The sequence below is a fragment of the Misgurnus anguillicaudatus genome, chromosome 25 (assembly GCF_027580225.2).
Source record: "Misgurnus anguillicaudatus chromosome 25, ASM2758022v2, whole genome shotgun sequence".
In the NCBI taxonomy this organism is placed as follows: Eukaryota; Metazoa; Chordata; class Actinopteri; order Cypriniformes; family Cobitidae; genus Misgurnus; species Misgurnus anguillicaudatus.
The window spans coordinates 19,312,650-19,338,336 of NC_073361.2; the positions used below are offsets into that span (position 1 = coordinate 19,312,650).

The window sequence follows — 25,687 nt, forward strand, 5'->3', positions numbered from 1 at the left end:
TCGCTTCGGTGGTGGTTAGAATCACTTTCTTTTACATTTTTAGACATCATAACCCAAACCCCAACTCCAGGCGAGATAGTCTTAAAAGTGGAAGAAAAACATGTAGATACCAATACATTAAAATGAGGACATCCTAAACCAAACCCCAAATCTAACCCCAAACCCAAGCGACAATGATTTAAAAATAGGGTAGGGGGGATGAGAAAACAATACATAAAATGCCACAAAAGAGAAAGTCGTGCCACGGAACTATTTATAGAAATTCATGCTGAGCAACAAGAAAAGACATATGTGCCCAAGGCACAAAAAAAGCTGAATTTCGTGCCTGGACACGAATAAATGAATCAAATTTTTTGTGACTATAACTCTATTTTAATGTAAAATTCTCAAAATCAGGCAAGAAAAATATTAATGGTGTCCAAGGTTTAGGTAGAAGACTTAAAATTATAAATACTTAAGAAACAGATAAATATAATACTTAAAGGTGCAGTGTGTAGATTTTAGCGGCATCTAGCAGTGAGATTGTGAATTGCAGTTCAGTTCAACGAAACACATAGAGGGCCCTATCTTGCACCCAGCGCAATTGACTTTGTCAGTGACGCATGTATCATTCGTATTTTGCACCGGAGCACAGCGGGTTTTTCCCTCCACAGACGCACGTCAGCAAACTAGGGAATGAACTTGCGCTCCCTGGGCGGTTCAGCGCAAAAAGGAGGCGTGTTCCGGCGCAAACCATCCCTGATGCTATTTTGCAGTTACAAAAAACAATTGCGCCACTGACCAAAAAAAACTAGTCTGAAGTCAGTGGCGTGTTGCACGTTGTTCATTATGCTATTTTAAGGGCGCATGCTTAAAAAATTCTCATGCAAATAATGATTAAAATATTTTCATAAGTTTGTTGTGTGGCTGTATTAGGTTTATTTTATGTAAATAATAATTAAAATGTTTTCATAAGAAACCTTAATGTATATGAACTTGATTTGTAAGTGTACTTTGGGGTTGGACCTTGCTTGCGTTTCTTGGGTCCGATTTCAAAGCCCCCAAACCCTTTCAGCGGTGCGGGTGGACGCAGCGATGTCCTCTGCTGGCGTCAGGTCATGTGTAGAGGCAGATCCACCTCCTGTTACACGGCGTGCCCGATTTATGCTGGCAAGCTTGGGATTCCCCCGTCTCCTGACATCATTGTAGCACTTGCGGCGCAACGACGGGGATGCCAGCTGATGAGACAATTGTGGCTATTTCCTCTCACGCCTGTTTAACCGACGCTGATTTGGGCCGGTTTCTCCTATCCCCATACAAAACAACTTCTCTGTCTTTGACTGCTCTTACAAGAACGTCGGTCTCCTCGGCTGTGAACCGCTCCTGGCGTGCGCCTGGTAAATCCATCATAATAATAGCAACCCGCCATGGAACTTGCGCCCTTGGGTTTAAAGAGAATGTTGGATAGCGTTCTGATTGGTTTATTTGAAAATAGCAACAGCACCCAAGATCCGCCCACAAAGTCACTTGCGCTTTGCGCTTCGCACTTGCGTTTCAGATCGTTAAAATAGGGCCCAGAGAAGCTACGGTAGCCGCCACAGGACAAACATGTTGTCGTCTAAGACAAAATACAGCCGTGACAAAACGTGCTCTGTAGAGCAGTTTGTCTGTTTAGGGCTTCTGTAGAAACATGGCGGCACAAAATGGCAACTTCCATGTAAGCGGACCCATGGTGTATGTAGATAAAAATGATGCGAATTGGGTGACGCGTTTGCATACGTAGCATAAGGTAATAAAACCAACTGTCTATTTATTTATTTTTGTTTATGTTTTACATGTACTTTTTTTTGAGAGTGTATGGTTGTAGCCTACTCGATGCTTTTCCAAACAAAGCTGTATACTGCTGCAGAAATGGACAGTAGAAAATATTCCTCTTGCTGACAAATATGAGTGTGCTTGGGAAATGTAGTTCACCTGAGCTACTACTTTAGTGTTTGCTTGGCTAGGAGTCAGTTTGTCTATTAGAGAGGCTGAAATTGCCTCCACTCTGCCAATTTTCTCAATCTGTCAGTATGATCGAGAGATCCTGTTTTTTTCTGCATCCTGATGTTGCAAGGGATTCCATTAAGAAGCTTATTTTTATTCAGGGACTTTGACCTAAATTTAAGTACGTTTGAATGTTCTCCGTCATGCAGATATTCGATTATAGAACAGACAGCTCACATTCATGAATCATAAATGGTATTTCAGTGCGACTTTTTTCTGATTGGCTGCGACTTTTAACTGTGACATCACTCGAGTGACATCTAAATTAAAGAGGTCAGTGCAGGAAGCAGGGAAACCCCTCTTAGATCTGAGACAGATGCTGCATTCTTGAGGTTAATCCACACCATGCTTTACTGTTTACCACAGGGGCAATTACACATTGGGGAGTGTTGGGTAGTTAACACAGCCCGACCTAATTTACTTCCTGCTATACACACAAATTACTGCTCTTTATTATGCGCCCCCTGTTGTTAGGTTATTATCCACTGTGGCATACACTGGAAAAAGTGGATAGTTGGTTCAACTTAAAATGTTATACTTCAATTGATAACACATAAAAATTTAACTTTATTAAACTTACATTTTCACCTAAAGTGAAACTAAAGTGCATTTTTTGGGGGATGTTGCCAATTGAATATTTTTTTTTTAAGTTGATCCAACTTTTCACTTTTCACAGTGTATTTGTGGTAAATACTGCATTGATATGTTGCATCTGTGGTGATTTATTTGCGATTGTTTAAAAATTGTACGACAGAACTCTTGAGGGGTCTTGATGCTACATACACACTGTAAACATGATATCATATCAACATATATTTAACAACATATATTAAGTAACGTAACAATTTCAGTTAAAACATTTCAACTTATTTTTCTCAGTTATGTCAACTTATCACAAGCCATAGCTTTAATAAGTGGGCTAAATTGACTTAAAGTGTTTATGCCAGTACATAGTGATCTGATTTTTTTCTTTAAGACTGGTTATAACAGTGCCACCCCACATTGGTTTAATTTCAATTCTAAAAGTAAGACTGATTAACCCGTATTAACTGCTAGTTGGTCAGACTTATCTAAGCAGCTGTTTATGCCATTGGTATTGGAAGACCATATTGAGGAGTGTGGTGGCTGGTCAGCCAGGTAATGGCCAGTTATTAGCTTACTCAGAAACCCACCACCGTGTTTGACTACCAGTTTAAACAGGACTTCCTTTTAAGCAGAGACTTTGACTATTGGAAACCTGCATTTTTTTAAGCACATTGTATGGATCTATTTTTATACCTGAAGAAAGCCTAACACATTTTAAATTTCATTTTGAGGATCCCTACAGCAACTTTTAAAATTGTATTTTAATGTAGCTTTTATACCTTAGAGGGACAAAACCTTCTTTAGTTCTAACAATAAGTTTCTGTATGTTATAGGTCAGTATGCTTAATATTCGTTTTTGTATATTTCTCTTGTTTGTAATTAGTTTTTCAGATGGTGGAGGTAAGACAAAGCTATTTGTTGTTGCTAACAGCTGGCATAAGACAAGGTGGCTTAACAAAGTTGACCATAGATATACATATACACAGATGCCTGTTTCTAAGGCTTTATACACTCACCTAAAGGATTATTAGGAACACCATACTAAACTGTGTTTGACCCCCTTTTGCCTTTAGAACTGCCTTAATTCTACGTGGCATTATTGAAGGATAGCATCTTAGAGTTGATGGAGATTTGTGGGATGCACATCCAGGGCATGAAGCTCCCGTTCCACCACTTCCCAAAGATGCTCTACTGGGTTGAGATCTGGTGACTGTGGGGGCCATTTTAGTACAGTGAACTCATTGTCATGTTCAGGAAACCAATTTGAAATGATTCGAGCTTTGTGACATGGTGCATTAGCCTGCTGGAAGTAGCCATCAGAGGATGGGTACATGGTGGTCATAAAGGGATGGACATGGTTAGAAACAATGCTCAGGTAGGCCGTGGCATTTAAACAATGCCCAATTGGCACTAAGGGGCCTACAGTGTGCCAAGAACACATCCCGCACACCATTACACCAACACCACCAGCCTGCACAGTGGTAACAAGGCATGATGGATCCATGTTCTCATTCTGTTAACGCCAAATTCTGACTCTATCATCTGAATGTCTCAACAGAAATCGAGACTCATCAGACCAGGCAACATTTTTCCAGTCTTCAACTGTCCAGTGAGCTCGTGCAAATTGTAGACTCTTTTTCCTATTTGTAGTTGAGATGAGTGTTACCCGGTGGGGTCTTCTGCTGTTGTAGCCCATCCGCCTCAAGGTTGTGTGTGTTGTGGCTTCACAAATGCTTTGCTGCATACCTCGGTTGTAACGAGTGGTTCTTTCAGTCAAAGTTACTCTTCTATCAGCTTGAATCAGTCGGCCCATTCTCCTCTGACCTCTAGCATCAAGATGGCATTTTCGCCCGCCTCATACTGGCTGTTTTCCCTTTTCACACCATTCTTTTTAAACCCTAGAAATGGTTGGGCGTGAAAAACCCAGTAACTGAGCAGATTGGGAAATACTCAGACCAGCCCGTCTGGCATCAACAACCATGCCACACTCAAAATGGCTTAAATCACCTTTCTTTCCCATTCTGACATTCAGTTTGGAGTTCAGGAGATTGTCTTGACCAGGACCACACCCCTAAATGCATTGAAGCAACTGCCATGTGATTGGTTGATTAGATAATTGCATTAATGAGAAATTGAACAGGTAATAATCTTTTAGGTGAGTGTATATGTAGACACAACATTTTCAAAGGGCAGTTGCAGACCATGCAATAAGATTGCACAGCCTCTGGTAAACAAACAAACATTTACCCAGCCATGGGTTGAAAATAACCCAACAATTTTTAGACTGCATGGTCATGAAGCCTCTCAGTTCATATATCTATGACAGTATATTTGTTCTTGCACCACTTTCTCTTTGGCTCTCATAGGAGATGATGACCAAGCTAATAACAGAGACACCAGACCACCCCATTCCTTTCCTCATCGGCCATCTGCAGACAAAGCAGGAGAGTCCAGGAAGGATTCAGAGGACTCTGTCAGGTTCTGCTGCTCTGTGGGCTGATAGCTCTCCAGGTTGGTTTAGTTCAGTGCCCTGCAAGCTGTTCGGCAGGAATGCAGTACACCAAAATGTTGATGTCATAGACATATAAGTAGCGTTCTGTCTCTCTCTCTCTCTCTCTCTCTGTAGAATATAGAGGCACAAGACGAGACTCCAGGGGTAATGAGAAACCCTGGCAGATCCATCCCAAAAAGCCCAAGAAATCAAAGAGCGACCTGGCCGTGTCCAACATCTCCCCACCCTCTCCTGAATCTAAATCATGTAAGTATTACTGAAACAGAAATGCTACTCTCCTTTTTTAAAGTTAAAGGGGTCATATGATGACACTTTTCAGAACGATGACCTATCTACGTGTTTAGAAAGGCAGGTCATAGAAGAGCAACAATAATGTATGGAATGAATAAATTAATGTTATTTAACCCTTAAACTATGTAAACACATTGCATTACACAAAATAATGTTCTTCTTAGCAATGTCACATGACCCCTTTAACTCATTTAAGATGTGCTGGGATCAGAGATATTAGGATCTGTACAGATGAGATGACAGATCCTACACGTTAAAGTCTTTAATAATTGAATATGATGCTTTTCTACTGACGCGCTTTTGAGTTGGAGGCCGTCAAACAATTTTTGGGAAAATGAAATCTGGTTAGACAGAAATCATCTCTCTTTAAATTGTATATTTGTCTGTACTAATCTTCATTTGATCTTTTTTGATGGTTTTAACAACGTGATTTATACATTTTGGTTATGCTTGTGTCTGTTCAGGTATTTTTATTAATTCAGAAATAGGTGCATTTGATTTCTGCTTCGAAGAAGAGTGTGTTTGGTTTCTAGGAAGTAATACGACAGATAATGAGTCCAAAGGTTACTGTGTATCGCATGTAAAATAAAGGTGTTATTTACATAGGAACCAAGCTGTTCAGTAGAATGAATAGGAGCACACATTTATGGTTTTGCATGGTATGAGAAATGGGTTTCATCAAGAGAATTTACAGTATTTGGTAAACACCCCTCGCTTGGACATAGGCCTACCAGATAGGTCTAAAATCCTGTCATGATTTGTGCTTAAAAACACAGTTTAACGCATCATAATGATTTACTGATTGGTCGTTTAGCTTTAATGCTTCGCTGCAGTGGAGCTTGATCACACCCTCAGAAGCTAATAAACTATTTTATTATTTTACCTAAAATGATGTGCTGTCACTGTCTCAGTGGGTTATGCAGGTGTTCCTGTAGCTCAGTTGATAGAGCATTGTGTTATCAGCACAAAGCTAATGGATTTAAGTGCCAGGATCTCCATGAGATTTGAAGTTAACAATGTGCCACTATTAAAGGAAAACTCCACAGTTTTTCAATATTTTACTATGTTTTTACCTCAACTTAGATGAATTAATACATACTTTTTTCAATGTGTGCACTTTTAATCTTTGTACAGCGCTTCTTAAATGTGTTAGCATTTAGCCTAGCCCCATTAATTCCAATGGCTCCAAACAAAAGTTTTGTTTTTTGCCACCCTACTTATTAGTGTAACTACTCATGTAACAGTCTTTAAATAGGGAAAACATGGAATTGTTTGGTGGCTTCTAAATTCATCCCTGTTTGGATCCTAAGGAATGAATGGGGCTAGGCTAAATGCTAACACATTCATGACTTGCTGTACAAAGATTAAAGTGCACACATTGAAAAAAGATAGGTATGTATTAATTTGTCTAAGTTGAGGTAAGAACATAGTAAAATATTGAAAAACGGTGGTGTTTTCCTTTAAGTTGACATTTTAATAAAAAAATTATTATTTGTGTTGTGAAGCTGTGTACATCTGGGATGGCATTAAGGTGTGTAAATATTTTTTTAGGTTTCATTTAGGGGCTGTGTCATCAGAGATATATTATACCCCAATAATTGACACCATGTCCTGGCATTCTCTGCAGTCGCACTGTATAATTGAAGGTTTGTAGAGACTAAGATGCTGGAACAGTGCTTTCCTATAAAATGTTTTTTGTCAAAATGCCAAATCGGTGCAAGGGAGAGAAAACTTAAGCAGTCTTGACAACACAGTCTTTTTGCTTGGCCACAGTACTGTCTCTTAACATTTAAAGCAGTTCGAGTGGCTTTTTGAAAAAAAAAGTGCATGGGAAACACCCTGTGCAGAAATCGTGTACTACACCCTCTCTTAAAATTAAACAGGTTCAAGTCATAGCAGTAGCAAACACATTTAGCTCGGCGTTACAGGCATTGTAAATTATTCAGTGTTACACTGTTGTGCTCTCTCTAAAGCTTAAAGTTTATTGCACACGTTAGTGTTTTTTTGGACTATGCACATAACAAAGGGGAAAACAAACAAAAGGTTACAAAAAATTCTCAGCAAGTTGTCAAATAGTGATGTATAGCTTTTAAGTGCTAGAAGTAAAAAACATACCAACTGCAGAAGTCAGGATGATGACTGCTGTGAGTTTTAAATTTGGTTGTATAGATGGATTATGAATGGTACTAGAAGACCCTCGAGCACCAGACACTTATGTATAGACCTTGAAAAAGGTTTGTGATGTGTATAGTATGAGAACGAACAGAGGCTTGTTTTCACCGGGAAATTAAACAAAATAATTATTTATTTGTGACTCTTGTCTGTGAAATCCAGGCTAAAGTGTCATAATTTAATTATGAGATTATAAGAGTATTCAAGTTTGATTTCAATCATTGATTTCACATCAATCATGACCTCAATATTACCTATTTGGGCGGTTTCCCAGACAGGAATTAGACTAGTCCTAGACTAAAATAAATGTAAAAGCTGTCCAAACTGAAAACAACTTGCCTTATTTTTACAAATGTGTCACTTCAGTCATTTAATTGGTTTTAACAATTTGACTGTCTTTTACTGCAAAACACTCTAAGTACAGTACATGCAAAAATCTGTACTTCTGAAAAAATCTTCAGGCACTCTTTACTGTCCTAATTAAATAAAAGCAAAAGGCTCAAAATACATTTAATATCCTAATATAATCCTCCTTTAGCCGGGTAGAAAACTCGACACCTCAACAATTGAAATCTGCTTTGTCATTTAATTCATCTACTGAGCACTTAGAGGATTTGAAGCGAAAGAGAAAGTATTGATAAACAGTGACAAACGGTGACTTATTTTTTTGAGGGCGCGCGATGTGAAGTTCGTCACAACATGTATGTAGCCCGTCATGTGTGTTGCTTGTGTTTTCAAAATATGTGTTCTGCGCGTCGAGTGATCCTATGTGCATCACGTGTCTTGTCAAAATAAGTATCTGCTGCAGACGCGTCTAAAGGGTTTATGATAAAAAAGATGTTCGCATTTGCCAGATACTCGCATAATCTCATGCGTAATCAGAGTTTAGCATTTAGCATTGTGCTTTATTTTGTGAACGTGAGCTTCTCTTTTATCATAAACCCTTTAGACGCTTAAGCAGCAGGCACTTATTTTGACAAAACACGTGATGCAAATAGGATCACTTGATGCGCAGAACAGAAATTTTTAATTTGCGCCCCTCTGATGAGCATTCACGAGCCGCCACTGTTGATAAATGTAAAATACGCGCTGAAAGCATTCAGTCAGTATAATTTGACATTTAGCGGCTTTTGCATCTGAGCTCTTCATTTTTACATTATTTATGATGAATTCTAAATTCAATAATAAACTTCTACATTTATTTTTTCTATTTATATTCGAAAACTCATTTTATTTTAAGTTTTTGTTAAAATATTTTTTCAAAAACATATTCCCTTATAGTTTACATGTGCAAGTTATCAAGTTGCTTACAAAAAGTGTTTTCTCGTTTATTGGATAAAATAGTGAATACTGGCAGAGATGACAGTCGCCCCCTAGGGCAAGATTTTCAGCTCACAGCTGCTCTATTGCTCATTTGCACCATTTTGTGGGGCTGTTCATTGAAAATAAATTGTCTTCTATTTTCGAGCAGCTCCCTGTGCTACACTTCCCTCTCCATACAGACTCTTTAAATACATTGCATTCATCATACCCCTCTTTTACTTTTGATTAATAATTTATTGTCATTTATTACATTATGGTACACATTGTTAACTATATAGGCTATAATAAGCTTAATTTGCAGCTGAAATGTTACAGCCTCCTGTCCCCTCCTGGTAGTCCAGTGCCCCACTGGCTTGGCCCATAATCCATCTTGGTTAGAGTTATATACAAAAACCTAATACATAAAGTTAATACATATTTAATATTTACTGTGATTGTAAAAATTTTGAATGCATCTGGTTTTTGAAAGGTGCCTGTCTTGTTACTTGGATGTTGTAGTGCCTCGTTCAATACTGCGTCCCACCTGGGACTGGAGAACCAAACCTGAGAGTCGAGACTTTGATGAGCTTAACCACATACTTCTGGAGAGTAAGAAACTTGGCAAGGCTCTGGAAAACCTTTCTCGAAGTGAGTAAACCGACATCTATTTGGTGCAATACATATACACATGGAAAGCATAGATTTGATGTATATTTTATATATTCACATTTGCATTTAAGTAATAAATGCAACAAACAAGAGGGAAAGAGGGAAAATCTTTTTCTATGTCTTTTGTTGAGATTTTTGGCACACATTTTGGTCATGTGATATGTCCTTTTGTACACTTGGTGCTGTGCTGTAAAATGTACCGAAGCATGTTAAGAACTGCTGTTCTGGATTTAGCAATAAGCTACATGCATTGATTTACAGATGTGTCAATTATTTCTTCTTTGCAGGTATTGCAGTTTCTGATGACTTTGATCTGGTATGATGCTTTTTATTTCTTTTCATTTTTATTAGAAATTCATTGGAATTGAAATACTGTCATACATCCATTTGTAGATGAATACCTTGATTATTTTCTTAAGTGAGGAGTTAAATAGAAAATAAGAGATTGCGAAAGGACATTCATCCTCCTAACATCTGCCTTTGTCATCTTTCTTCTTAAAGCAGTACAGACTTCACTTTAATAGTCTGTGTGTCTTTTTGGCTGTTTGCCCAGGCTTCATTTTTTTCCTCAATTTTGCATTTCAATTGAAAACATTTAGCCAATATTAATGCAAATCACCCTGCACTACCATTATAGACAACATTTCACTCAAAATTGCTTTATTCCACAAATAATGAATCACATTATAACATCAGCTCTTTATTTATTAGCTCTGTAATTGATTTGTGCCTTAACACAAATTTCAGTTTTATTCTACTTTCACTTTTCACCCCTTGGACTTCCTCTTTAGGACCCCCGAGCGTATAACTCTGTGCTCAGGCCGCGGGTGGTGGGCGAGTGGGTGGGCCGCGACGAGGACGATTCAGACCCCCTTGCGGCTGAAATGTTACAGCCTCCTGTCCCCAGAGCCAAGACTGAGGGCTGGACAAGCAAAGACAACAGTCCGGTTGGAAGGTGAGCACCAAAAGAAAGATATTTTTAAGGAATGTTTGTATTTTGAGCCCCATTCACTTCCATAGGAAAAAATAATACTATGGAAGTGAATGGGGATCATGAACGGCCCGGTCACAAACTTTCCCCAAAACATCTTCTTTCGTATTCATTAGAACAAAGACATTTATACATGTTTGTAACAACATAAGAGTGAGAAAATTATGACAGAATATAAATTTTTGGATGAACTATCCCTTTAAATACATATTCATATTACATATCAAATTTCTAATAAACACCTCTGATGAAAATCCATCAAAAGGAGATAACATGCATAGCTGTCTTTAAAACAGCTGTTTGACCCTTAAGAGAAGTTACCACAGTGATTTAATTTGTAGCGGTGTTTAAATGAAGGGCAGAGAGTGACCGACGAGAATGGTACAACCGTAATTAAATAGGATCAGATATTAAATAATAAATCAGATTCAGAGCCTGCCTGACAGAAGAGACTTCATTCCATTAAAATATTCTCTCACTTTGATTACAGTAAATTATGGAGCCTTGGGTCGATACAGCAGGCGTCCCTTGAGCACATAGCTATACGGGCGCTGGCAAAGATTTTCATTACAGAGAAAGAAAGAAATACACTTCTGTGATCCTAGGGAGTTCTCATCAATGCAAATGCATCATTACAGGAGTAAACACATTCTCCTGTAGCATTGTGATCTTGCTGTAAGATAATTTACCCCCCTGGGGAACGTTTTTTTTTAAACACACAGCATTATCGCATTGATGTTGGATTTTTGTGAGTTTTAAAAACAGCACGTGTACAGTATTCAAGATTTAAAGCGTTTATTGTCATACTGTATACCCAGTGAGGAAAGCAGGTTTCCCCGAGCAATGAAATTTCTTACTTTGCCGTCACCAAAGAATGCCAGGACTGCATACATACACAAACTGTACACGCATACATAATGTATGAAACATAATTGAAGAAAAAAGAATATATATATGGGTGATTCTCACGAAAACTTGGTTTTAAAAATGTCAAGCATGAAAATGTAAAAAATTGCTTAAATTTACTTTTTTTCCCACCAGACATTGAAAAACAAAGTCTGGAGTAAATGGGCACATTAATTTAAAAACTTTTACTTATCATTTAACACTTTTTGTAACATAATTTAAAAAATTAGTCCTAAAAAATCTCATTACCGCAACATTCAGAAAACATCAACACTGACATATTTTCAAAATGACATGACAAACCTGATAGAACATAATTTGGAGATTCTGCACATGCATTTAAAATCAAAGTATTATGCTTCTATTAATTAAATTAACATTTAATAAGCATCTGTTGCGGTAATGATAATCAAAATGTCGTGTAAGCATTCTGACAAGACAATATTTCAAATTAACTGTAAAAACATGATCTTACCTGGTAGCCATCTTGAAGTAACTGGTCCATGTGCTTGGTCACTCAAAATCAAACTTTTAGTTAAAATTCTGTATGTGCGCTTAAACTGTTCTCAAAAAGTGTTGCGGAGGATGAGAACATCAGGCATGGACACATCATTTTCCTAATTTTTCTTCATTATTATTATACATGAATATTCAGTAAATATTTTTTCTGTCATCTAAAGTAGTCTAGCAAAACATCCATTTATTTTTTTCCTTAATATTTTTGTGTTAATTTGATTAAATTACAACATAACGCATGTTCAAACACAGCCGGACACATTGCGGTAATGAGAATTTCAATAGAAAATGAGATAAAATTTACAATTATAAATTCTTATGTTGAAATCACACATTGTGCAAAGTAGAACACAGTATTGTGTTAATTCTGATGCTTTTTAATGTTACTATATTACACATTTTAAAGCTAAAATCATTAGTGCCGTGGTGTTTCAATGGTTTCGTGAGAATCACCCATATATAGTTGTCATCTGTGTCACGAGGCATTTCATTTTGTCATATTTTTGTGAACTGTTTCTTTAATGTTGTTCAGTTAAAGACCGTAGCCTTAAGTTTTTAAAATAAAGCTATTAAGTAATTTTACTACTGAGTGTTAAAAATGCTGTATTCATATTCAGTAATAACAGCTATTTGTTTAGCATCTATATCTGTAGCTTTTCAAACATGGCATGTCAATCAAGGCATGATTCAAGTTGTGAACCCCATGAGTACAAGAAACAAATCTTTCCAATAGCCATTTTCACATGCTGAAACCCAGTGTGTCTGTTTCAACACCTGTTGTATAAAAGCAGCTGCTCTGTATAATGACCACTACCTTTCCTCTTTTGAAACAAAACTGTGCTTTTTTTCCCTTTTACCTCAAAGGTTGAACAGCAAGGCTCTCCTTAGCTGTCAGTCTTTGAGCAGAGGACATTTGGAAGAGTGCCGAGGCTGTTGGGAAATTAGGTGGATGTTGGGAAGGGTTAGAGTGAATGATTATGGGAACCAGTGTGGGGTTCTCCTCCCATTTCCTTTCCACACAGACAACATAAGTACTGTATCAGAACCCCATCTTTCTCTCCTCTCCAACTTCTCTCCCATTTTACATTTTAAGTCTTTCTTACAGTATTCATAATAACCTCTGTCAGCCCACTCATACTCCTGGGATGCAGTCGGAGACATTCAGCAGTTTTGAAGGATCATTATGGGATGTACAGTATAGCACAGAACCCCCTGCAACTTATCAGTAATATTAAGGAGCCCTTCGCCTACAACAAAGCAGATATGTACCCTGTTAAATCATAATATGCTGAATATTGTTTTAGCTGTATAATAAATCTTATTAAAATGACTGTTCTAATACTTACAGCATTTAGCAGATGCTTTTATCCAAAGCAACTTTTTGTACAGCAGTGGTGGCCGGTGACTTCTTTTATCGAGGACGCTCGATGCGAAGTTCGTCACAACATGTATATAGCTTGTTATGTGTTCTGCACTTTGAGAGATTGTGTGTCCATCACGTGTCTTGTTAAAATAGGTGCCTGCTGCAGACGCGTCTAAAGGGTTTATGATAAAAGATATGCTCGCGTTTGTCAGATACTCACATAATCTCATGCGTAATCAGAGTTTACTGTTAAGGAAGTGTCTAGCGTGTATTTTGGGAACGTGTATTTTATCATAAACGGTTTTGACGGGTGTGCACAGGCACTTATTTTGACAAAACACGTGATGCACACAGGATCTCTCGACACGCAGTACACATATTTTGGAAAAGGGAACCACACACGTGACAATCCGAACACTTATTTTGAATTAGCGCATCCCCGGATGAGCAGTTACGAGCCGCCACTGCTGTACAGAGATTAGGAAACATGTAACTTTCTCTCAAACTGAAGCTTATTTTTACTGCATGTAGTTTGATACTTGATTATTTGCTTGGCCAAAATATTGTCCAAAAATGAAAATTTAAGAGATTGCCCTTTAATCCAACCTCAACTTTTTATTAAACGTGTGGACCTTCGTTACCCAGAAGATAATGTTTATAGTTTAAAAAGTTTAACATCTTTATTAAGTATTTTTTTACACAAATCCATTGTTTTCGCTTCAGGCAACATGTTAATCCTACTGGTGTTTTCGTGGATTACTTTTTTTGGATTACTTGGAGCTTCAGCAAGTTTTAGCCTTTTATAGGACCGTGTTTGTGTTCAGCTAAAGAAAGAAAGTCATACATGGCATGAGAGTTAGTAAATTAGGAGAGAATTTTTATTTTCGGGCGAACTATTTACTTAATTTTGTTTACTTGAAACTTTTTTGTTAGCCGAATCCCATTAACTTAATTATTTACTTGAAGTACTCCCTAAGACCATTAGTAAATATTTCAATAATTTAATAGTATTTGCACATTTAACTTTAAAAACATTTATTTTTCATCAGTTTTAAAGTTTTTGTCAGTAGTATTTAACATAGTTATTAGGTAGCCTATTTTTTTCATTGATAAATAAAACATGTCTTTCCATTTTGCATGTTTTTGGATATACTGTATTGTTGTATAATGGTCACATAACATAACATCTTTACTGTAAGTTATTTACATTTTTTAATGTTAAATTATTTAATTATTAATTAACTGTTTTTATCAACTCACAAACCCCCTGCAATTCCCTCACAAACCACCAGGGGTTTCCAAACTCCAGTTTGGGAAACAGTGCCTTAAAGGATTAGTCCATTTTCTTAAAAGAAAAATCCAGATAATTTACTCACCACCATGTCATCCAAAATGTTGATGTCTTTCTATGTTCAGTCGAGAAGAAATTATGTTTTTTGAGGAAAACATTGCAGGATTTTTCAAATTTTAATGGACTTTAATAGAGCCCAACATTTAATACTTAACACTTAACAGTTTTTTTCAACGGAGTATCAAAGGACTATAAACGATCCCAAACGAGGCATAAGGGTCTTATCTAGCGAAACGATTGTCATTTTTGACAAGAAAAATAAAAAATATGTACTTTTAAACCACAACTTTTCGTCTAGGTCCGGTCCAGCGCGACCTAACGTAAATGCGTAGTGACCTAGGGAGGTCACATGTTACATATATAAAACACACATTTGCGGACCATTTTAAACAATAAACTGCCGCAAAGACAAAAAAACTGTTAAGTGTTGAGTTAAGTATTAAATGTTGGGCTCTATTAAAGTCCATTAAAATGAGAAAAATCCTGCAATGTTTTCCTCAAAAAACATAATTTCTTCTCGACTGAACAAAGAAAGACATCAACATTTTGGATGACATGGTGGTGAGTAAATTATCTGGATTTTTCTTTTAAGAAAATGGACTAATCATTTAACCCCTAATGTTCCATTGTACCATGGGAGGAACACTGCATTATTTGACAGACAACTTCATGACATACAAAAGCAAAAGCTAAACATGTCACATATCTTTGGAAAGCTAAGATTATTGTGATACGAGTTGTAAATTCTTTTAAGATATACTATCAACATACAATTAGTACCATTAGTACTATTAGTGTCCTTTTACTCAGGGTTTGTAGCATTTTTATTTGTAAACTCCAATACTAAAGTGTCATTTTTGTTGTACATATTTAACAAAGCAATATTTTCAAGAATATTGGGAATACTTAAGTATTGACTATTCCTGTTGGAAAATGGTCTTTTTTTTAGAAAAGCTTACAAGGGGAGATGCTCATATTTGCCCACTAATGAGCCTCACGTTTCACTGCCATCTGTGAAAGATTCATCTTGTAAACTACTGCCTGACTTGTGATCGGTTAATTGGTTTTCCTCTTAACACTTTCCAAACTCTTGTGCACATTGAAAACAGATTGCGTGTGTTATTTGTGGCATGTTTTTTTCAACAGCCAAGAATGGTCCATGCGTCACCCTCTTTCTGTTGACCTATTTGCATCATTTTACTTTGCCAATCCTTGTACAAACCATCCTTTCCCCATATAAGATGACCCACAGTCAAATTCTTTCTACCTGCCTTTGTGATCTACAGTATCTAATTACATTGTGGTTGTCTCACATTACTTCATTTGTAGCTTTGGTTTTGTGGTCTCGTCTTGTTTGAATCAGTGGGTGATTCTCTGTACAATCTGTTCTGCTTAGAGATTGCTTTAGAGAGATTTTAATCCCACAGGAACCAGACAGCAATAGTTCTGTCTAACAAGACTTCTTGTCACCATACCGACCCACATGGCTATAGACGGTCTTACATAGTTTCACCAAATTGCATTCATACGAAGCAATACTCTTTCATTTCATTTTAGTGGTGTAGTCTGATATTCATTGTATGACGTGTATTTTCTACTTATTTAAACCCTGGTCAGGTTCTATCTGAGAAACAAGCTCTTCTGCATGACAGCGTTGAAAATGAGTAAATTGAATGTTTTCATTAAGGAGCTGGTTTCTAAATCATTATTTGTGTCAGCTGCGCTTCACTAGACACTTATTAGGTAAAATGAAAGGACAAATCAGGTCACTGATCCTTCCTCTGTGTAATTAAACCAAACGGCAAAACATAACTTGTTACTAACGTTGCAACATTGTATATTTAAAGAACATAAGGGTGTGTTTGCACCTGTGGTGAAGCCGGGTGGAATTTTTGCACGTTTGCAATTATTTGTGAATGAGACTGAGTGTGTGAACTACCTGTTGAGTGATGTCAAAATAAATTAATTCATTCCCTTGTTTTTTCCTCTCTCCAATAGTGTTAATTCAATTAAGCTTATTTGTTTTCAGTGCCCCTGCTTGCCTGCACTAGAGGTCTTCTCGGGTCCAAAGAAATGTACCCGACCGAAATGACCCGAATCACTTCATACCCGAACCCGACGTGCATAAATAAAAAATTTTTAAAGAAAGACCAGACCCGAGACAAACCCGATAAAATTAGACCCGAGTCCGCACCGAACTAGTGGCCTTGCAACCAATTTGGCGAGCTGCTCCATTCGTTTTACTTTGTTATCTGATGATGACACCAACGTAACCGCTAAAATGTACATTTATAATTGACTGACATGTTTGTCTCAACGAAAATGAACCTTCCGACAACCACACAATGTCGCATGCACTCTTGGCAAACAGATGAGAGGTTTGAAAAGGACATTGATGCACACAGGCGAGAGTTCGGGTCTTCTCGGGTCCGTTCAGAAAAAACACATTCATTTTTAAATTACCCGAGACCCGATGCCGCTATTATAGTATCCGACCCGTGTCCGAGGCACATGTGAAACTTTTAGACCCGAACCCGATCGGGTCTCTGGTCGGACCTCGGGTTTTCGGATCTAAGTGGACCCGTGAAGACCTCTAGCCTGCACTTTAAGTGAGATGTTAACATTAACTAAGAGATTTTTTAATGATAACAGCTTTCATCAATGCTTTATTTGTATAATTACACATAAGCCGTAATTGTTACAATGGATTTAAGAATTTTCGTGGGCGCTCGATGCGAAGTTCGTCATAACATGTATGTAGCCCGTAATTTCAAAATATGTGTTCTGCGCGTCGAGTTATAATATGTGATCAAAATAAGTGCCTGCTGCAGATGCATCTAAAAGGTTTATGATAAGAGACGCTCGCGTTTGCCAGATACTCGCATAATCTCATGTGTAATCAGAGTTAACTGTTAAGGGAGTGTCTAGCGTGTATTTTGTGAACGCGAGGGTCTCTTTTATCATAAACCGTTTTGACGCGTGTGCAGCGGGGACTTATTTTGACCAAACACGTGATGCAAATGATTCACATGATGATGCAACAAACACATTTTGAAAACATGAGCAACACACACGACACTCGGAACACATATTTGCGCCCCTCGGAGGAGCAGTCACGAGCCACCACTGGAAACAAGCAGTATTAGCATTCACATTAGCATATTTATGTTAAGCACAGGATATTAAAATATCTCTTCTCCGGCTTGAACTTTTCGATTATCTGTGCATTGTATCACTGCAATGATTTCTCAGAAGACAACACTCAAATTAAACCCGGCCAGGCTCTTTGTTTCCAATGGCACATGGATTCAACCAATGTGTGAAATGTGAACTGAAGCATGTTCATAATTCATTCAATTTAATTCTCCTTCAGCTTACTAAGTAAAATATTGAATCTGATATTTTTGGTCCATATCTGAAATATAACCCAAATTGCAAGCTACAGTTAATGTATTTAAGATTCCTAATATAGATAAAACCCCTGTATTATACTCTTTGGATCGTGCATGGCGTGACCACCTCAGATTGGATCATTGCAGAATTATTTAGTGTATTAGAAAGGTTATGTGAGACAGTAAATGTCGAATCTCTTACAAACTGAGACCTATTTGACAGTGATTTAAGATGATTTGACGTCAGTTTTTCCTATTTTTACATAGAGTATGTATATAGACAGCTAGTCTTCATTTAACATGGCAGCATTGTGTTAATAAATCCTGAGGATCTAGATAGCAAGTATAGATTTAAAAAGTGCTGCATGAAAACATGCTTAACAAACAATTTTTGCACAGATCAGATGCCAAGATGAAGCTGAGCTGAAAGCCATTTAATGTAGATGACAGATTTAAAAAAGGTGTGTGTGTGTAAATATGTCATGCATCTCAGTTTTAGGCAATACAGCAAAAGATCTGCTATCTACTGTTTTGGTTACTGAACAAAATATTAGCACATATATGTACACATTAAAGGGGTCATATCATAAAAATCTGACATTTTCCCTTTTTAAGTGCTATAATTTGGTCCCCGGTGCCTAGAAAATATGAAAAAGAACAACCTAGTAACTTTTGGAAAACCATTTCCCCGCAAGCATGTGAAAAAATAGGTCATTCAAATTTTGCTCTCCTTGTGATGTCAGAAGGGGATAATACCGCCTCTTAATCTGCACTATCCAACCACGGCACTGCCATTTACTGCAGAGATCAGCTCATTTGCATTTTATAGGACACACCCAAAAACAGCACATTTTGCTTACACCTACACTCTAAAAACAAACGGTGCTATATAGCACCAAAAGTGGTTCTTTGCTCGTAATCATAGAAGAACCATTTTTAGTGCCATATAGCACCGGTGAAGCACCAGTGAAGCACCTGTGTAGAACCATATAGTGCTATGTAGAACCATATGTGGTGCCATAGTGGTGCTATATGGCCCCTATATGGTTCTACACAGGTGCTTCACCGGTGCTTCACCGGTGCTATATGGCACTAAAAATGGTTCTTCTATGGTTACGATCCAAAGCAACAGTTTTGGTGCTATATAGCACCGTTTGTTTTTTTAGAGTGTACAAAGTGGCAATTTTAAGATGCTATATAATAAATTATCTAAATGGTATTTTCCGCTACTTCATATATGTAATCTGGGGACACAAAAGATTTATTTGACATCTAAAAAAAGTCTTTTGAAATGTCCACTTTAAAGCTATGACCCTGCTGTCTCACTTTGCTGAGGTGCTTTGCTGTCTCATTTAAAGGTGACATAGAATGGTTGAATGAAGTATTTATCCTTGTTCTGTGATGTGACATGTAGACAAAAAATTTTTTGTTTGGGTCTGTAATGCCTTAGAAGCTTCCTAAAAACCTCTCTCAGATAGCTCTTTTAGGGTGGGGGATTTCAAACGAGTGGTTTTGCACATATTTGGCTCCCCCTACTGGCTTAACTTGCAATCTCATTACTGATTGGCTGACTTTGCTGCCACTCAAAAAATGTAGCCAATTATTTTAAAGTGGAAGGGCAGTTAGATGCCTGTGATGTCATAAGCATCAGTTTTTCAGATTGGGCTGTTTTCTGGCTGACATTTCTAAAAGAGGAATTTCTATAAGACTGAGATGTTTAGCATGTTGAGCACTTTTTGTATGTTTGTGAATGTGGGTAGACTACCATTATTCAACAAAGACAAGGTAAAAATGGTTTTTCATTCTCTGTCCCCTTTAAATGATACTAAAATATCAAAACCTACACAAAAACTGACACAAATTACGTAAGGAATAATTGACGACGGGCCATTAAATTATAAGAAAATAATGCACACCAAGGTGGTAATGCGGCACGACGCGAAGCGGAGTGCCGTTACACCGCAGGTGTGCATTATTTTCAAATAATTCAAAGGACCGGAGTCAATTATTCCGCTTATACCACGGTTACCACAAACATTGCTCTGGTGCCTATTTTTAAGACATTTGAAAAGTTAGGTGTGCGGTTTACAGAAAAATAATCAACACCCATAGAACATTTCTCAGCCAATCAGAATGCAGCATTCAACAGACCCGTGGTATAATTAAATAAAGTCTATGTTTGCATTTAGGTGCTTAAATATCATACTAGAGCTTCTCCTTTTTTCTCTGCAGCTTAAAAATGGACGCAAAGAATAAAGGCTTGAAACAGCACCAACAGAACCATAAGAAACTTCTGGCAGCCATGTTGTCTCAGGATTCATTTGACTCCATGCCTGACTCCGCCCCTTCAATCACTGAAGATGAGATGGAGGATGAAGATGATGCCATGGAGCTGCTGGGTAATGAGACCATTCACAGACATATTGGTATTCTTGTCATTACAAAGATGTGCTATTGCTTTTTGTAAGGACAGAGATAATGACCTTTGACCCTAACCTAACCTTTACAGAAACCTATAGACATTTACAGTACATTTATGGATTTGGCAGACACATTTATCCAAAGTGACCTGCAAGGCATACATTTTTTTTTAATCGGGATGCTTCGCCCTGGGAATCGAACTCATCATTTTTACTCTGTTAACCAATTAAGCTACAATGCAGCTAAACACACACACACTGCTTGTTCCTCATGTATTTCTTTATCATAAGGACATAATTCAAAGCAATCATATTCTCAGACATTTTCAAACACAATTACATGTCTGTGGTTTATATCAGCACTGATTTGAAGCACCGTTGCAGTCTGATTTGTTCTGAATGCCTTTTGATTGCTGAAGCACATTTAGGCAATCTCCTTGTGTCTGCACTGTAAGATATTTTACTTTCATAAAAAGAGATCTTGCATGTGGTATTCTCAATATACGTTGTAAGTTGTTAGAGTTTTTAGTTAAATTTTGTGAACTCTCTAATTGAACATACAAGATAAGTTTACATACACTTACATACAACCCAGCATCAGGTTAAAAGGGACAAACCCAACCCGTTGTGTTAAATGAACCCAGAAATTGTTTATGTTTAACCCAACGAAGGTAGTGGTGCAAAAATTACACTCAGATTTTAAATACAATCAAACGTGGTTGACAGATTGTAAGCAAACAGGACCAAATCATATCATGCTGATCCGTAAAAGTTCTGTTGGAGAAACAGGGCCCTGGTTTGCATTATAGTAGTCTTAATAGATTGTTACATTGAGATCCCAATGAATCACTTTGATTTATCGTGGCTCCAGTGATTACACAAGCGTGACATCCTAATCTCCCTTTCTGTGTTGGTGCCAGACCACCCTACAGGTACCAGAGCTTTGTAGCTCTTTATTAGCAGTCTGGTCCCTTCATGGGTGTAAGACGTAAACCAGTACCTCCCAAAACAAAAAACAGGTGATCTAAAACTTGCATTAAAGTTAAAGGCCGGGTGCATGATCTCTGAAAGCCAATGTTGATATTTGAAATCATCTAAACAAACACGCCCCTACCCCAATAGAATCTGGACTTTCTTTTGATAGATCCGCCCCACACATACGCAACCCAGCCAACGATGTCGGTTACTAGACACGCTCCTTACTGCTGATTGGCTACAAGTGTGTTTTGGTAGTCTGCCCAACTCTCTTTTCCAAAGTGTTTTTCAAAAATCATGCACCCCGTCTTTACTGCTTAGAGTTGCAATTTTTGGATTTGTGATGGTACTAAAGGTAAAGATCTGGACTTCCCCAGTTTTTTTGAGGCAATATTTTACCCAAAATAAAAATTTATCAGCCTTAGATTGGACAAGGCATCCTTATAGACTTCCATTATAGCAAAATAGAGCAGAATGTCTCAAAAATGGCCGATGACTTTTTTGCCGATGATGTCATTTGGAGCCAGATCCTGCTTAGTGGTGGTCATAAAGTGGAGCCACGATATCAAGGTCCCACCCATAGTCCCAATTGACTCAATCACAAACACACAAATGAAGTCGTCGCACACCTTTTAATAGTATCTTATACTTATCTAAAACCAAACTTATTACAAAAATGAACTTAACACTTAAAAGTGTAATAAAAATAATTAAAATAACGGAACCTATCTTTGTGAAAAAAAAATATTTAAAGTGTAATTTGATTTGGCTCTTACCCTATTCGTTTACATGGAGAGTGCAAGGTTTATGGCCTAAACTGCAGCCAGCCCCCAGGGGGCGATCAAAATGTTCTGGCTTCACTTTTTAGGACATGTTTGGCACGCCTGGTCTACACCTATATGGCACTGTCCCAAATGGCATACTCCGGACTTATGGATTTCCTCAAAAACCACACTTTGATGACATCATGTAGTGCAGACCTTAGGGACCCTTGACGCGAGTCCAAGAGGGCGCACCGGAGTCAGATTTTGGGACAGACTCGAGCGTCACACCGGAAATAGGAGAAGAAGTTGTCAATCAGTGTGAACTTTTCCCTTCCGTCGCCTGATTGGACTTCTGGGTTGGTAAAGTGCGTGAAGCCTGCTGCAGTGCGGGCTTTGCCGAAGACTGCATCAAGGATGCAAAGGGGGCGCTAATGAGCACACTTCGGAGTGTAAAAATGACAGATGGGACACCCTACGGACTCTTAGGGTGCGTCTCATTTCTCTGTCTTACCCCTTCACCTTGGTTTTGCGTGTTCATGTGAGGCGAAGTGGCATCTCAATTCTCAGTTTGATCAAGGGCTAGGGCCAAGGCGTAGGGATACATAGCCCTTGAAATGAAATGTGATAAGGACCACACTTGAAAGAGAGGGGTAAACGTTAACAAAGGAATATCTCAGGAGAGCCGGCATCAAGACGTTTTATTGATGAACATCGAACTGTCAAGGAGTCGCACAAATGAAAGTAACGTTATTTTCTGCTGTTTAACTGAGATTATATTATGACACTCATGTTTTATGATACTTTTAATAAAATGTTCAAGCGGTTTTATTTGTAATGTTTTTGTTTTGAATCGCTAGTTAAGGCGCTAGCTAGCAGCTAAGTTATGCGCTTTTTGTGGAGCTCCGCTCAGGCAATCGATACCACAACCTGAGACAACGGCATCTTCTTTGTTTGTCAACGCTTGTCTGTTTACGTAGCAGCCAGTTAGCGGCAAGGGAAGGTGACGCAAACGGTAATGGAGTGGTGTCTCATTTTTTAGACAAACAATCTGTCTTACCCCTTTCCCCTTTACTCGGTTTCGAGGGGCAAGGGGAAGACGAAGACAAAGGGGAAGGGGTAAGACAGAGAAATGAGATTGGCCCTTAGACTAAGCGAGCATGCACAATTTAAGACCACGAGACCAAATGTCCACATGAAGTGTGGCATTTGGGACAGGGCCAATATTGGGTGCTTCTCAAACTGATGGCTGTGTCCTAGCAAGGCTTTATATCTCGGCTGCCATGTCATCAAGCCTCGACGAAAGACATCTCACTCTGTGTCCTTCATTCAGCTTCTTTTGAAGGATGCATAAAGTTTATCCTCCGTGACCTCAAATCACCAACAATCCTCTTGGCATACATTCAAAAACAATGCGGGTTGGCTCTGAGCTCGTCCAATTTCGTTATGATATTTAGGACAAAAACATTTTTAGAGGCGAACACATTTTTTTTTATTGTAAATGAATCACATAAAGTTAAACTGTTCATGTTGTAAAGAACTGGGAGACCACAGATGATTGATACACAATTCCCAGTCCCCATACTGCATTAATCAAATATTGCAATACCTGTGGTGATACACTACATTATTTTCAACTTCTCTCTTTAAAGTATTCATGCCATAACCACAGGTGTGAGAACCGTTATGACGTTGCTAGATCGTCTCATTCTTTAAAGGAAAACGTCACTGTTTTTCAATATTTTACTATGTTCTTACCTCAACTTAGACAAATTAATACATACCTATTTTTTTCAATGCGTGCACTTTTAATGTTTGTACAGCGCATCCTAAATGTGTTAGCATTTACCCTAGTCCCATTCATTCCTTAGGATCCAAACAGGGATATAAACTTTTAATAAAACTTTTGTTTGGAGCCATAGGAATGAATGGGGCTAGGCTAAATGCTAACACATTCAAGGAACGCTGTACAAAGATAAAAGGTGCGGGAATTGAAAAAAGATATGTATTAATTAATCTAAGCTGAGGTAAAAACATAGTAAAATTTGAAAAACGGTGGTGTTTTCCTTTAATGTCTCTAACAAGGACTAGTCTAGGAAGGACACAGCTAGACCCCGAAGCCATTTGTTTTGAGAATAATGGCTGGCTGATGAAGTTATTGGCTGGCTAGCCGGCTCAGTCGAAACCTAAATGGCTGCTGCAGCCGCCAAACTTTTCATAGCTGCAAATGGCTGAAGCTGCCACATGTCTACAGATGTCTACGTTATACTGATTAACAGTGTTGGGAAAATTACTTACAAAGTGTAATACATTATATATTACAAATTACTTTAATTTGAAAGTAATTAGTTACATTACAATATTACTGTCTCTGAACTGTAATGAGTTACATTACCTTTGAGTTACTTTCATCAAAATAACAGAAGTATGACTAGGCATTATAAAATGTTCAAATGTAGTTTATTGCTGCTTATAAATCTAGAAGTTATGTGTTTGCCCTCGAGCTTTGAATAGGCACAGTGAAGACTTATGGCAAAATACAATAACTGTCAGAATTATAAACATAGACAAATGATCTGGTAAAAGTATGGTAAATTATGGTACACATAACCAAACACAATAGACCTAGAGCCCACTATAATGCTACCTATAGACTAATAACATGGCAAAACATGCAACCTCTTTTCATTTCTATTCTTTAATTCACTTTTAATTCAGAGCCACAGCACAAACCTGGCATGCACTGGGTTGAATGAATGAATGACTATAGGTTCCCATACAAAGGTTGGTAAAAACGTTTAACATTGATGTTTAAAAGTCTACACTAATTTTACGTTGTAGTTTTGGTTGCTGTTTGTAATAAAACTGTAGCATAGCAATAGCCTAGCAATCTATGTATCTGGACTGTAACCATAGGAACGTTAGCTTACCTTGTCATTGCTGGTGTGATATGGATTTTACTGGCAAGCTTTTTAAAAGTCTCTTTACTTCTGAGGTTCAAGCAGCACAGGAGACCGATAGAATTAGTGCTCTCATTCGCAGAATTATGCGTGTGCGCTACCGGACCTGATTGCGACCACTTTAGTCAATGTTATGCTGCGCGCGGACTTCCCAGAAGTGGCTCTTATAAGAAAAGCGTCTATATTTGACTTCAACGATTCCAAATCGCAGTTCCAATACAAAATTAAAGTAAAAATGAACATGCTGCATGCAGCACCCTGAAACAGACATACAAACGTTATTTTACCCGCAGCTTTTTCCTGTGTGGATGCTGGTCGCGCGCATTGGTAAAAAATAAAAATAACACGGTCTATTTTTGAAATGCATTGTTGTGACGCGCACGTTACTAATGCATCGCTTCTTCTGTACGGAAAACGAGCAATTTTAATTTCCCAATCTGAAGACTGCAGCCTCCGGAGGTCGCATTTTTACGCTGCCTACGTCATCAACACTGTC

General features: G+C 37.9%; 1 protein-coding gene across 2 annotated transcripts in view; it reads left to right on the plus strand.

The window, feature by feature from the left end:
- Positions 1–25,687, plus strand: part of c25h8orf34 (chromosome 25 C8orf34 homolog) — a 113,964-nt gene that overhangs the window by 22,448 nt on the left and 65,829 nt on the right. Inside the window, exons 2-7 of one of the 2 annotated variants that reach the window (XM_055182298.2) lie at positions 4,977–5,121; positions 5,237–5,368; positions 9,407–9,535; positions 9,844–9,872; positions 10,348–10,511; positions 20,308–20,474. In XM_055182298.2, the coding sequence (XP_055038273.2) occupies positions 4,977–5,121; positions 5,237–5,368; positions 9,407–9,535; positions 9,844–9,872; positions 10,348–10,511; positions 20,308–20,474 (766 nt within the window). Of the gene's footprint in view, positions 1–4,976; positions 5,122–5,236; positions 5,369–9,377; positions 9,536–9,843; positions 9,873–10,347; positions 10,512–20,307; positions 20,475–25,687 lie in introns of those variants that run through there. The other variant, XM_055182299.2, reaches the window with a different exon arrangement.